General features: G+C 31.2%; 2 protein-coding genes across 2 annotated transcripts in view; one reads left to right on the top strand and one right to left on the bottom strand.

Annotated features, from left to right (window-relative positions):
• Window positions 1-554, bottom strand: part of LOC105623093 (rab GTPase-activating protein 1) — a 12238-nt gene extending 11684 nt beyond the window's left edge. Inside the window, exon 1 of the mRNA XM_012204492.1 lies at window positions 403-554. Within this exon, the coding sequence (XP_012059882.1) occupies window positions 403-554 (152 nt within the window). The remainder of the gene's footprint in view (window positions 1-402) is intronic.
• A 9712-nt stretch (window positions 555-10266) lies between these two features.
• The window catches only part of LOC105623049 (protein FAM102B), a 66000-nt gene continuing 62583 nt past the window's right edge, over window positions 10267-13683 (top strand). The window contains exon 1 of the mRNA XM_012204450.1: window positions 10267-10412. Within this exon, the coding sequence (XP_012059840.1) occupies window positions 10267-10412 (146 nt within the window). The remainder of the gene's footprint in view (window positions 10413-13683) is intronic.

Below are 13683 nucleotides of genomic sequence, written 5' to 3'. Positions count from 1 at the left end.
TCTCTCTCTCTCTCTCTCTCTCTCTCTCTCTCTCTCTGCCTCCCTCCCTCCTCTCTCTCTCTCTCTCTCTCTTTCGTGATTTTATTACTGATGTATTATTTCAGATGATGACAGATCAGATGTATCCGCCCTAGTCGCCGAGCTTATCATGAGAGGAAACGGCAACTCCTAGGATCCGTTCTCAAGCAATCCGCGACGCAAGAGACCAAGATGATCGCTTTCTGCGGCGTGTCCTCCTCCCCTTCGTTCCCGGCGTAGTGGATCTTCGTGGCCTTCGACTCGACACCGTCGGTTGCCTGCAACTCTTTACTGCGTCTCACGTCTCTCCGGCGCGCGTCGCCGCGCCTCGTTTCGCTGATACAATCCGCACGCGTTTTTCCCCACGTCGTGACGGACATTTACATGATTCTCCCGTAGCGAGCGGCGCGCCTGACAGAAACGACGACGATGACAACGACAGTCGGGTCAGCCATTCGCGAATACCCACGGCCCAGAAGTCTCTGGTAGGAATCGCTCAGAATCGCTACTGATACTCCGAAAACCGCGAGGAACATCTCGATATCTTTTCTCTCGATACTTTGCAGAGAAATAGATAGATCGGAATACTCGACAGCGAGAGCTACTATATTCCGATAGATTGCATTTCGAAGTATTGCGATTTTGAGTCTTTTTTGGTATCGATACTCGCAAATGAATATAGGGCGTATCGAATAAGGCACGTATGTACATAGTCCTTTTTAATTTGTTGAATAGGGGCTTCCGCGGAGAGATTCCTTTTTTTTTCAAACAGATTAAGCAGATTAAGCAGAAAGTAGATTGTAAGTTAGTCTCAAGCTATCTTTGTTTTTACAATGGCAAAACACTTTTACATTTTCGTACATAAAAGTATACTTCATATAATTTAATTTACTTCTGTGATTTATCCAGTAAAGCAAAATATACTAGTACATTACATTTAATAGTCGACAAATTCGAACACAATATTATGATTGATATTATTTACAAATTCGTATTGTGCAGACTTTCTTGCATAATATGATTTTATATGTGAATCATGATTTTTTACATATTAACTTTATGAGTTTATTATTAATAATGATTTTTTATGTATTAACTTTATGAGTTTATTAAATTTTACAAAAATTGGTGTATTTAATTCTTATATTGTCAAACTTTTTTTTATTTGTACGTAGTTTTATGAACGGAAATAAATTGATAAATAATTATCCAAAAATGTTTAAAAGCTATTGTAATAATAATACAGTGTTGTAATTTTAAAAAAAATTGAGAATTGATACAATGGATATAGTTTTTATCATTAAGATATTGTTATCATGTTCTGAGAATCGAGAACAAATAAAGATTATTATATATACCTATTATTTTTATAAAGATATAAAGATATATAGAATTAATTATTTTTATCTTTATACTACAACGTAAATTACATTGGGAAAAACATTGTTATGGAACAAAGAAATTCTTTTAGTCTTAATGAAACAAATTAATTGAAATTGTGCATTTATCCTGTATGTTGCAAGTTTTATATAAAGTTTTATATAAAGATGTATAAGAAATTAAATTGTATCAATTAATAAATGTTATTTATTAATTTAATGACTTTTTTTGCGCGGCACACAATATTTAAAAAATACTTTATTTTCGCAATATTTTGTTCTAATTTATAAAAGGCATTTTTTTTTATGTATAAATTTTAACTCGCTTGATTAAAAAACGAATTATCTGTCTATATATCTTTACAACATAAAAAGAAATGAAGAAATGAATACTGAGAAATATATCAACAAATAATAATATTACATTGTATTTTTTGTCTATTATCTTTATTTATCGCTTAATATAAATATTTGTAAATTGGCAATAATACGCGAATAACGACATGTTATTCAAATTTATGACAAATTGAATATTTTCACAGAAGCTAATGACGATTCTCAAAAAATAGCATAAAAATATAATAACGCCAATTATTTGAATCAATATGCGATTTAATAGATATAGTTTTAGAATTTAGATTATAAATTTCAGAAAAAAAATATTATAAAGGAATTTTGAAATCATATTTCGAGATTATCAAATATCTTAATTAGTCGAAACATATTAGCTTTCAATTGAAAATAATTGAGTAGCGACAAAATGTTTCTTATTTATTAAGTTTCGATTAAGTAGCAAAAAAAATTTTCGTGTTTTTCACTTTTAAAGATATTTTAAAAAATTGTAGAAAGTTTCTTTTTACTAAGCTAAAATAGTAGGCTTATATACCAATATATAGGATAAGTGTAAGATTTTTAGCAACGTTTAGAGATTTTTAAAAAATTTCTTTAGAGATATCTAAAGAAATTGAAGAACATTTCTCTTTATTAAGCTTATATAATTATATTAACATACACATGAATTAACCTTTGACTCATGTGATTCATTAAGCTTATTATATATAATAAGCTTAATAAATATATATAATAAATTTATATATAATAAAATTAATATAAATGACATGTGCATTTTAAAAGTTAAAATATATAAAATACTTTTTAAATTATATGTATCTTATAAACACATACAAAACTGTATAATATTTAAAAGTAATATATATTTTATTATTTATATTCAATAAATAAATTTTACAATATATTCAATATATTTTCATAATTGTATATATATTTGTATATATATTTGTTATATTTTACAATTCTTGTCAAAAATTTATCTGTGTTTTTCTTATGGGCGTTTAACAGCGCCTTTTTTATTCGAGCTAAGTGCTTCACTGGGGACGCGTTTATTGCGCATGCGCGCGAAATCTAGTCTGTAATTCGCAAACACCGAGTGCAGTTCAACAGAATCAGCAGTCAGTTCAGTTTATTGGCGAGCTAGACGAGTTGCGTTACGTCGGGCGTGAGGCGAAGCGGTCGTGGCCTCTTCGTTCACGGGACTCTGATTTCTTTCGCATCGAGGATCGACACCGTCGCCGCCGTCACCATCATCGTCGCCGCGGTACTCGTAGTCGTAGTGGTAATCGACGTCGCGAGAGTCCACATAGAAAGAGAGAGAGGTAATCATGAAAAGTGTGAGAGTGCGTGAAATCGGTTAGCGTGCAAGAAGCTTACGAGAGACATGGTAAGTATCATCCGTCATTCTCTCATTGTGCATTCGTTTCTGAATCGATGATCTCTCTCTCTCTCTCTCTTGTCTTGTGGTGTCATCCCCGGGAATCGAAACGAGAGCAGGTGAAAGAGAGAGAATTAAAGCAGAGAATTAAAGAAAAACAGGGCTTCGAATCGTTGACGCGCGCGAGAGAGGTTATAGAACTGTCGCATCCGCGTCGTCGTCGAACGATTTACGGATGAGGTTCTCTCGTCCGAGGATTCGTCTGACGTTCCGCCGTGATTCGCGTGTGTGAGAGAGTTCGTCCAGTCGCGGAGTCGAGGATCCAGTCGTCCTGGATCACAGCGTTCATCAAAAATCGATCCCCTGATGCCGCTAGCTTGACGCGCGCGAAAGGTTAGGAAGTCGATGCAGGAAGGTCATCGGCGCTCTGCCCCGCGACTGGACACGGTCGCTTTCACCATCTCATTAGGTCTTTTTTTTTAGCTCAACTTCCTACACAGCTCATCTTTTCTCTTTTTCTTTTCACTTGGAGAGAACAGGTGAGCAAGAAGTTCATTTAATGCCGTTTCTATCAATTTAGATTAACCTTAATCTTCGTTTAATTTAATCTTTATCTTTTTCTGATTCTAAGAAGTATGCCCGGTTCTACAAATGTTGTTTAATTTTAATCTTGATTCAATTAACTTTATCATTTTCTAATTCTAAAAATGAGAATAAGCTGAAGAGTAAGTTGAACAAAGGTTGAAGTTAATCTATATTGATAAAAACAGGCGTTAGAAAGGGATAAAAAATTGAACCAAAGTTAATTTACATTGGTAGAGATGTACGTTAAAAGAAATAAATTTCGTGTCTCAAAGGGACATTCGTGTCGTTCCCTCGCACCTGAAACATCACGCGAAATCCTGAAACACCGCTCAATGCGCACTCAGTTTCCTCGCGAAGATTGGTTTGTAATCCCGGAGGACTCGGAGTTGATGATATACTGTTAGGAACGGTTTTAACGCAATCTGGCCGCTTAAGTAGATTCTGACGGGATTCAGGCACGTAAATGGCACCGTGGCGTCGCGGAGCGACTCGCAGAGAGGACAGTGTCCCGCGCGATCTCGTCCGGAGGCGTCTATTCAATCACCGATCTGTCAACTGGCCGACGACCGACCGAGCGATAAGAACGTACATTGTGCGTTCTTATCGTCGTTGCTCTCGCTCCGCAATACTTTCACAATTATCGCATGTGCGCGATGCGCGCAGTCGAGCATGAACGCGATATACATGGAGATCACCTCTGCGGGACTGTAGGGTTCAGGGCGTTTTAGGTTATGTTGGGTAGTTGTTTGTAGAAATTTGTAGATAACAAGAAATCTGTCTACTCGAATTGTGCGTGTGAGTGTGCTTAAATGTATGAATGTATAATATTAAATATGTATATAATATTCACAATATAAAAAATATATATTTTATACGTATTACATGAAAGTTTATAAAGTAACATGTACATATATAGTATTCATAGATATTTTTTACAAATTTGAAATTATATATACGCGCGTATACACATATGTGTATATAAAGATTTTGTTTTTTCTCATATTTAATATCAATATTAATATAAATATTGATTTACTGCTTCTTCCATATATATATATTCGACATATGCAAGCACGCGCAATTAATATTTATAAATATATGTATATTAAATATTTATGTAAATGAGAAACAAACCTTGTTTTCTTTGCAGTAATTCATACATTGAGAGAAAAAATAATTACAATAATTACCATAATTTATAGTGATTTTCGATAATAATTGTATACATTTTTGCAAGAACTATAATAATTATTATTAATATTATAGCAGTAATAATTGTAAAAATGGAATTCTCAATAATACAATTATTTTACTATGCAGTTACAATCATAAATATCGAACACTTTTCTCTCAGTGTAATATATATGAAGAAGGTTTGTGTAAATTAGAACAATCCAGTTTTTGATACACATTTAGATATGGAGAAAGTAATCCTATAAAGATTAGTGTCTAGGGAGAGAGGAACTATATACTTCTCGATTGCACTTATCGTGATTGATCTCATCCAAAAGTCGGACGAGTTAAGGGAGAGTAGCGAGATCGTTGAGTGGATATCGATGTCAATGACGCTCAATGAGCGGATAATCCATCAATGAGTATCCCCTTAATTTTTAAAGATACTGAGATAGGATTACTGCTCGTAATCGAAAATTGACAATTATTTTTTAAAGGCGATTTCTAAACAAAGATTTTAATTATTGAAATGAAATAAATTCTTTATTTCGAAAACAATAAAGTATAAGCAATAGTATAAATATTATAAGCTATCTCATTAAAATGGCAAATTATAATAAAAATTGATTTTAAGTATATATTATAAATGTATATCAAATCGATTCAAATTAGTTTAGTTGTCAAGAACAATCTCAATCTCAAAAAGTTTTTAATATTCTGAAATTATCCAATTATTTTGATTTTTTAAATCAATTTCGAATCGATCTTTTTTTAGTCGAATTGATTTTATTTTTCTAAAATTTTCTAGATTTGTGAAGCCTTCTATTTAAATAAAATATTATTTAAAATATGTTAAACAAAAATTTCTTAATTTTTTAAGATACTTAAATTAAAAATACAAAGTTCTGTTAAAGTCGTTTATTCATGCCTTCGAAAATTAATATGTGAAGAATATTTTATTGTTACTCGATTATTTTCAAAGATCAATAATATTTTAACTTGATGAAAAAGAAATTAATTTTATTGAAAATTAATTATTGAAAATTTTCTTTCTACGAAAAGTGTAAGAAACTTAATCAAAAACATTTAAATTATAATATTTTCTATATATACATATATTATAATTGATTTGGAGAATTTCAATTTTTATAACTATATATATATTTTGTTTTACAAATATTCGTTACGTTATTTCATTAAAAAATATATTTTGCTTTTGTATCATAAATTTTGAGCTGCGATGAGAAGTCTATTGAAATATTGCTGAAAAGCATTAAATTTCCCCTACGTCAAATGGCTTTCAAATATTTTTACGCTGTTACTGATCTTTATAATTTTGGCATCGTCCTCCCTTCTTAAAGTAGCTTAAATTCCCGCTTCGTAATTTGTGCGCCGGTTGTTGTAGTTGTGTTTTTATCTCGACCTGCATCAGTCATTGATATTTCACGTTATTGCGTTGCGCTTATCCAGTTCGCATCCCGAAACTCGATTCTGGGAAGGAATGGACTTCGCATTTCCAAGCGCATTAGCATATTCAGAACATCCGTCTCTCTAATTAGTCGTTATGCAGTTAGCGTTTCTCTCGCAGGTATTTCGTCGCGCGATAAATTTTGTCACGATTTGCAAATTATTAAACTCTCTCACTCTGTAATACAAAGAAACGGCGAAGAACGTTGTTTGCTTTTCTGAATAAAACATTTGTGGCCACAAAAACGACGTGTGGCTTTCGTAATCATCTACTAAACGACAGAAATGTGTATTAAATATTACTTTCTCTGCTAGACAATAATTTAATCTTTCTCTTTATCTTATCCGGGTTAACAATAATCTCTACTTGAGGAAATTCCATTAACCAGAATTTACTTGGAAAGAACACAATAATGTGCACATTTAAAAGTCTGTCTATTGACAACACGAAACACAGAACACATTGGTATTTAGGATGTTATTTTGGTGCCTTCCGCAAACTTGATAATGATTTGGGTGATTTTCTGCTTTCATCAAGCGTATGTAGATAATATTTTTTCTGGCTTTATTTAATTCTGTTATCGCGTAATTAATTATGCTATTATTTATCTTTACCGTTATTGCTGTAATCTCGAAGTGTTTAATGGATATTTCATTTTGCATATATTTTATCTAAAACTGCTAAATTTGGAAAATACTGACATGTTATGTATGAATCTTGCCTCTTAAATTGATAGCATACAAATTTGTTATCATATCATGCGTTCAATTGATAATATATTAAAATGTAAATATACACAGTTGGAAAGAATGTGTTGAATTTAACATAAATCGCATGTCTCAAAGGGTCCACTCAAATTTTTGAGTTAATTTTACACAAGATGAATATGTTAGAAAGTAACACAAATATTATGTAAGAGAATAAATACAAAGAAAGATAACATCGACACAATTTGTAAACAAATCGTGAAAGCATATTTTTTGTCAGAAAATTAATATTTATGATGTGTTAAATTAATATTTTAATTTTTGTTTTATTCATTTGTCTTAGAATTTATGTTTTAAAACCTATTATTTTTATGTTACTTATGTTAACCTATTATGTTTTATGTTCACTTACTCATAAATTGTTATTTTGACATTAAAAAACATTGAATATCAATTTTACAAAAAATCTTTAAATAACGTAATCACATTATGTTAAATTAACACTCGAATATGTTAAAAATTCAACATAAACGTGAGTTTCCAACACAAATACACAAATTTTTTTGTATGATAAAGAAAAAAATTATGTCAGACTTTGTTAAGTTTTTGTATTTGCTTGGACAGCAAAAATTATGTAATATATGATATGATTATTATTGAAGAAAATATGCTAAATTTTAATTAATATTTATTTGAATAGTATACTAGTTAAATATTTATTAAATGTAAATATAGTTATTTAATATAAGAACCATTGATTTGATTTAACTTTTTTTTTATCGAGATTAAACATTTACTTATAGTAAATATTTATTTATTGTAATTAAATATTATATTTAATTAGTACTATTCGAAAAATATATTAAAGTTTAATAAATTTTTTCAGTAGACTTGTACAGCAAAACATTCTTTTATTCGTATATTTTTCCAAAAATGCAAATAGTAAAAATTTTTACGTTTTTAAATATTATTACATTTTCCTGTTTTTATAAATTGAAGGATCGGACAAAAATGTTAGATTATCCCAAAAATCCTTTTTGTTTTTTTATTTTATTAAAACATAATTTACTACCACAATTTACTGACACAATATAATTAAGTGTATATGAGCTATTTTACTAAATGATATTGTGAGTTTCCAAAGAGATGAAGAAAGGTGATAAAGTAGGGGTACTTTCCAGCAAGGACAGTTAGACACAGTGAATCGTTTCATTCTTGTTGTTAACGTAGGCAAATAACAAGGATGTAATAATTCATTGTATTACATTGCGTCACTGTGTTCTTGCTGGAAAACACTCTATCACCTTTCTCCATCTCTTTGGAAGCTCATAAAACCATTTTTTCAAAATTCTTTTTTGATTTACTGACAAAATACTGAATGTTAGATGATTATTATATCATTCAAAAAAATGAATTTTTTATCACAAAGAGAATTTTTTAAACAAAGAAATAAATAGTAGTCAGAAAGGGCGAGTTTATAGAATAAGGAAAATAGAGTAGAACGTCCCAATCAAACATCAACAACTTGTTTCGAACGAACGAACTGCATGTCTCACGTGTAGGTGGACTTGCCAGTGGCTTGACAAATACTGTCACACATGTTTAAAATTTTAAATAATTCTTATTCGAGTGGTATTAGTCACTGCCCGATACACTCGACTTTCTCCTATGTATACATTTGTTTGTATGAATGGATTTTCTGATATTAATTTCACATTTTACATTCATTTCAAACGTAATATCGAGTTACTGTTGCAGTAAATTTCAATGTATCTATCGTTTGTGAATAAATAGAATCAGTTAATTTATTAATTAATATCTAAACAATTTCTTATAGTATGTATATAATTATATGTGTATACAACCTAGAAAAACAAGTATTATTTTTTATTATATGTATGTTTATTATTATCGATTATTATACTTTTTTTTACAATAATGGGCGCGCAGTTTAGAAAAAAAGATGTATCAGAATTATTTTAATTGAAAATGATCTTTTGATTTAATGACAATATAATGAAACAAAAATTTTTATTGAATTAAGAACATGACGTATATTTGTTTCATTAAGTGTTATTGAATTAACAAAATTATTTTCAATTAAAATATTGTGGTTGATAATATTTGTTTTTTAGTGTACTAAAAATCTAACTTCAATTGTACTTTTGACGGTTTCTTACTTATTTGATTAAATTTTTTTTGTTATTAATACATTTAGTTGTTATTTATACATGTTATTTATACATGTCAGTTTATTATTTATACATAAGTACGACGCGATATTTACGTAGCATTTTTAATTCCAATTTTAATAAAGGAATTTCCATTTATTATTGTATACAATTAATATTTATTAGTATGAAATGCTTAGACTTAGTGTGCACAATTTTCGCAATTATATGGGCCAATAATAGACGTCTCGATGAGGATTTAATTACATTTTAATTTCATTACATTTTTAAGTAATTTTGTCATACGCGTTATGCTCATTCATTCTTTTTCTTCGCGCAACAAGTGAGCGTTTTCTTTTTCTTACCACGTAAACCGGTTACTTTTCCCCTATTTGCCCCGCATCGTTATGTTCATACTAATAAAACGTTGAATTTTACTTGCAGTTCCAGACAATGAAAATAGTGAACAAGTGTGCCAGCTGCATTTCTTCCTCTTGAATCTTGTCGCGACGTCGATGAACGTGGGAACGACAAGTTGCGTCGATGAAGCATCCGCGGGATCACGAAACCGTCGTCCGTCACGTCGCACTCGCTCCTAAGACGTTCCTCTTCTGGGGGAGAACTCCCGATGGCAGAAATCGCGCAGCGTAATCCTTTCCTCCAATTGTGGCAACAATCTCAATCGTGCGAACCGAAAAACTGAAGATTTTTAGGCAATTCGTTATCTCTTCCGGTATATTTTCCATAATTAAACGTCGGGAATGACTTTCCCGTGCGCGCGCAAAATGTTACTGAGACCGATGATGCGTAGAACCGCGAAGTGATAGTCGAAGAAACGCGAACGATCGGTTCCAGGAAGTTGCGAAATTGGCCGTATGTATCGATCGGCCGGGATCACCCGCTGATTGTTGAATTGAAGTCAAGGACAATAGTGTACACAGGTGGGCAAACTTGAGATTCCCGCTTGCCTCCAGGACTTGTTTGAGGACTTGCACGTTACACGCAAACAGGATTCAAAGTGCGGTGCCTCAGTGAGATGGCCTTCATGATGAAAAAGAAAAAGTACAAATTCTCTGTAGAGGTCGACCTCGAGGAGCTCACGGCGGTGCCATTCGTCAGTGCCGTGCTTTTCGCCAAGCTGAGGCTTCTGGATGGCGGTTCTTTTGTCGATCATTCCACCAGGTGAGTGTTGCTATTCTGAAATACCGTTAATGGGGATAGCGAGTTAAAATTGATTTCACACTTTAAGTGCGCGCAGGAAAATTAAAGGCGATGTTATTGAAAAGCATATATCTTGGTAGATAAACAAAAATGTTGTGTATGTTTGTATTCTTCACTTTGAATTTAACTAGAGAAATTTTAATCGTATAATTTGCGTTAAATCTTATCTCAGATTTCCCACAGTTCTTTTTACGAGATGAGTTAAGTCACGGTATATAAAAAAAGTGTATTGATCCTGAATAGATTTGTGTACCGTGACTCATCTCGTAAAAAGAATTGTGGGAAATCTGGGACATTTAATGCATGTCATACGATTAATACTTTTCTGGTTAAATTCGTGAATACAAACATACACAGCGTTTTTGTTTATCTACAAAGATATATGCTTTTCAATAACTTTCCTGTGCGCACTCAAAGTGTGAAATCAATTTTAACTCGCTGAACTGATCCTATTCAGGACATAATATAAGATTTTATAAACGTGCAAAATATTTCTTTCCGACATGTATCATCAATTTCAAGTGGATCGCGATCAAATCGACTGAAACTTTACTTACTTCAGAAGCATTTGCGGTGCGCTTGTTATAGAGAAAGAGAGTTCGATTGTATGTAAGAAGCGAATGCATTGTTCTGAGAAATCTTTGTGTTCACGCGCGTTTAATAAGCAAGTAGCAAGAAGCGAAAATAATAATAGAAAGTTAAAGTAGCGAGGCGATGAACAATCACGAAACGTACTGGGCAATTCACAGAATGTTAATACGAATATATATAAATATAAATTACAAAATATAAATTAATCTCAAACGTGCAGATTATTTTGATGATAATAAACGTCCGGCTGTTTTATCTAACGCATGTTTATTTCAAATCCGAGTTTACCGGATTTACGTAACTTCACTGTGTTGTCATAAGTACAGCACAGTATCTATATAAATTATCTCACAGGAAAATATTCATGCTATATCTCAATGCACGTTTGTAGAATGAACATGTTACTTGGAATTACTAATACAATTATTAAAGAACTGATCATTGATCCAATTATGTAATAAAAAATTGTGAAAGGTAAATTCAGAATTGTCATTATTTTTCAATTTAGATAAAGTGAGGTAATTGAGATAGGTTAACAGAAATTTTAAAATTGTATAAAAGATTGAGGTTACATTGTATATTTAATCAAACATACAAAACATACTCTATTGCAGTAATAATGTATGTTTTGTATATTTAATTGAATACCTGATGCGATATACAATTTCCAAATTTTTGTTAATCTATCCAAATTACTCTATTTTTAATTATTTTGTGAAATTTGCTATCATTTTAATTAATTAACACAACAAGTCAACAGTCCAATATTATCTGATTTTAGATTTAATATTTATGGAAATATATATATTCTTTTTAATTTTGATCAAATTTACGAAAGAATCAACACCTTCTCAACATATATTCTTCTAAAATGGAATATGTTTGTGGTAATTCGGATAATACATATGTTTATCATAAATACGCGCATTTTGTGTAATCCGTTTCACAACAATATATACCGTTTCTCTAGAATCTAGCCTTAAGACCGTGCTTAAGTGTCCTAAAACTTGAACAGTTTTCAAGTTGGAGACTACCTAGAGCTGAGCTTCCGGCTTGGTTCAACGAAGTTTTAATAGTTCATCAGAAAAAGCAAACTGCGGGCCGCTAAATATAGGTCTCGACTATGGCAAGCCATTATACACTCGCAAATTCTATACAGGCGTCTTGCGGCGACTTGCCATAAGAGAATCCCAATGTGCGTTTCCGCGTCATCGCCGAGAATACAGTTTTCAGTTTTAGTCGTGCTTTTCTCTCGATTTGCTGAGGTTTTGATGAAGCCAAGACAAAATAAAACATAATAAAAATTCCCAAGATTAGAAAAGATTAGAAAGCTAATTGCACGTGCTTTTCTTGCTAGCTTTGAAATAGAATTACTCGAAAATGTACAGATTTCAAAAGAGAATACATAAAAATAAAAAAATTTTAATTTTGTGTGTGAGACTAATCCACGTTCTGTAGAGATGTTACGTCGAAATTATATATACATTCTTTCAATTTGAAACATTTGAAACATTTTACGAACTAAAGTCATAAAATAAATAAATTTTTTTAAATGTTTCTCTCGCTTGCTATTTTCAGAATTATAAATTTACGGTATCGTATCTACTTGAAAACGATAAAATAATTTATTCTAATAACGAGTGAAATTAATCGATATTAATAAAAAATTTCGAAAAGTTAACGGAATTCATACAATATGTCGGATAATGAGATGAAATAAGTATGTACCGAGAACTGCATTCCCAAGTGCATAGAAACGTGACGTATGTTATTATATAGCGTAAAAATGTAAAGTTCACCGTGCCGGGCATAGTTAAAGTCTTTATTTCCGTCGAGTATCTATTTCTGGAAAGTCTTGAATTCTATGTACAGCAATATAAATCTTGATAATCGTCATAATAGTTTTTTATGATAAAACTTCAACGTTGTTTGCCACAATATTACAAGCGGAAAGAAAGTTTCTTTCAAATTAACGCTTGTTGAATATAAATAAATGAATTGAATACTAAACATCATGTGTTGTAACTAATTAATAATGTTCAAATCAATAATGCTCAAAATTTGCAAGATATTGCACACGAGCAATATATTAATAAATTATTTTGCACTTGTATATCAATATAAAAATATATCGAAAATTGTATAGTACTCCGTGAAATATTGAGCAATAAATTATTTTGTACATGTTCATAATTTATATATGATTCATAAAATGAAAAAAAAATAATATTAAATCGATGTTTAGCGACTGATTAATTTTACTTCACATTCAAAGCTTCTTAACGGATTTCAATAAAATCCCACTCAATTATTATAATCCTTTTATAACATATCACAGATAGAAGAAAATTATTATAATACATGGTACAATTAAATCTGTAAAATAGCATATCGTTATTTCAATTATTGAATTGTGGGAGTTAAAGGTATGAAATTAACGGGTTTACAATTAGCATATCTTTACTTTTTCTCGTAGAACTCGCGATGTCGAATACAATAAAAATGAAATCTAAAGAGAGCCCGTCTTGTTGTTTAACAAAACGAGCTATTGTCTTACTAGCGAGAGAACTAACAACATTGCGATGTTTGTATCCCGTGCGTTATGTGCGATGTCATATGCTTTCTTCTCTCTCTCTCTCTC

This window comes from Atta cephalotes (genome assembly GCF_000143395.1).
Source record: "Atta cephalotes unplaced genomic scaffold scaffold00052, whole genome shotgun sequence".
NCBI classification, from domain to species: domain Eukaryota; kingdom Metazoa; phylum Arthropoda; class Insecta; order Hymenoptera; family Formicidae; genus Atta; species Atta cephalotes.
Note: the sequence above shows the minus strand (reverse complement) of the source record. Positions and strands in the feature narration are given on the sequence as shown.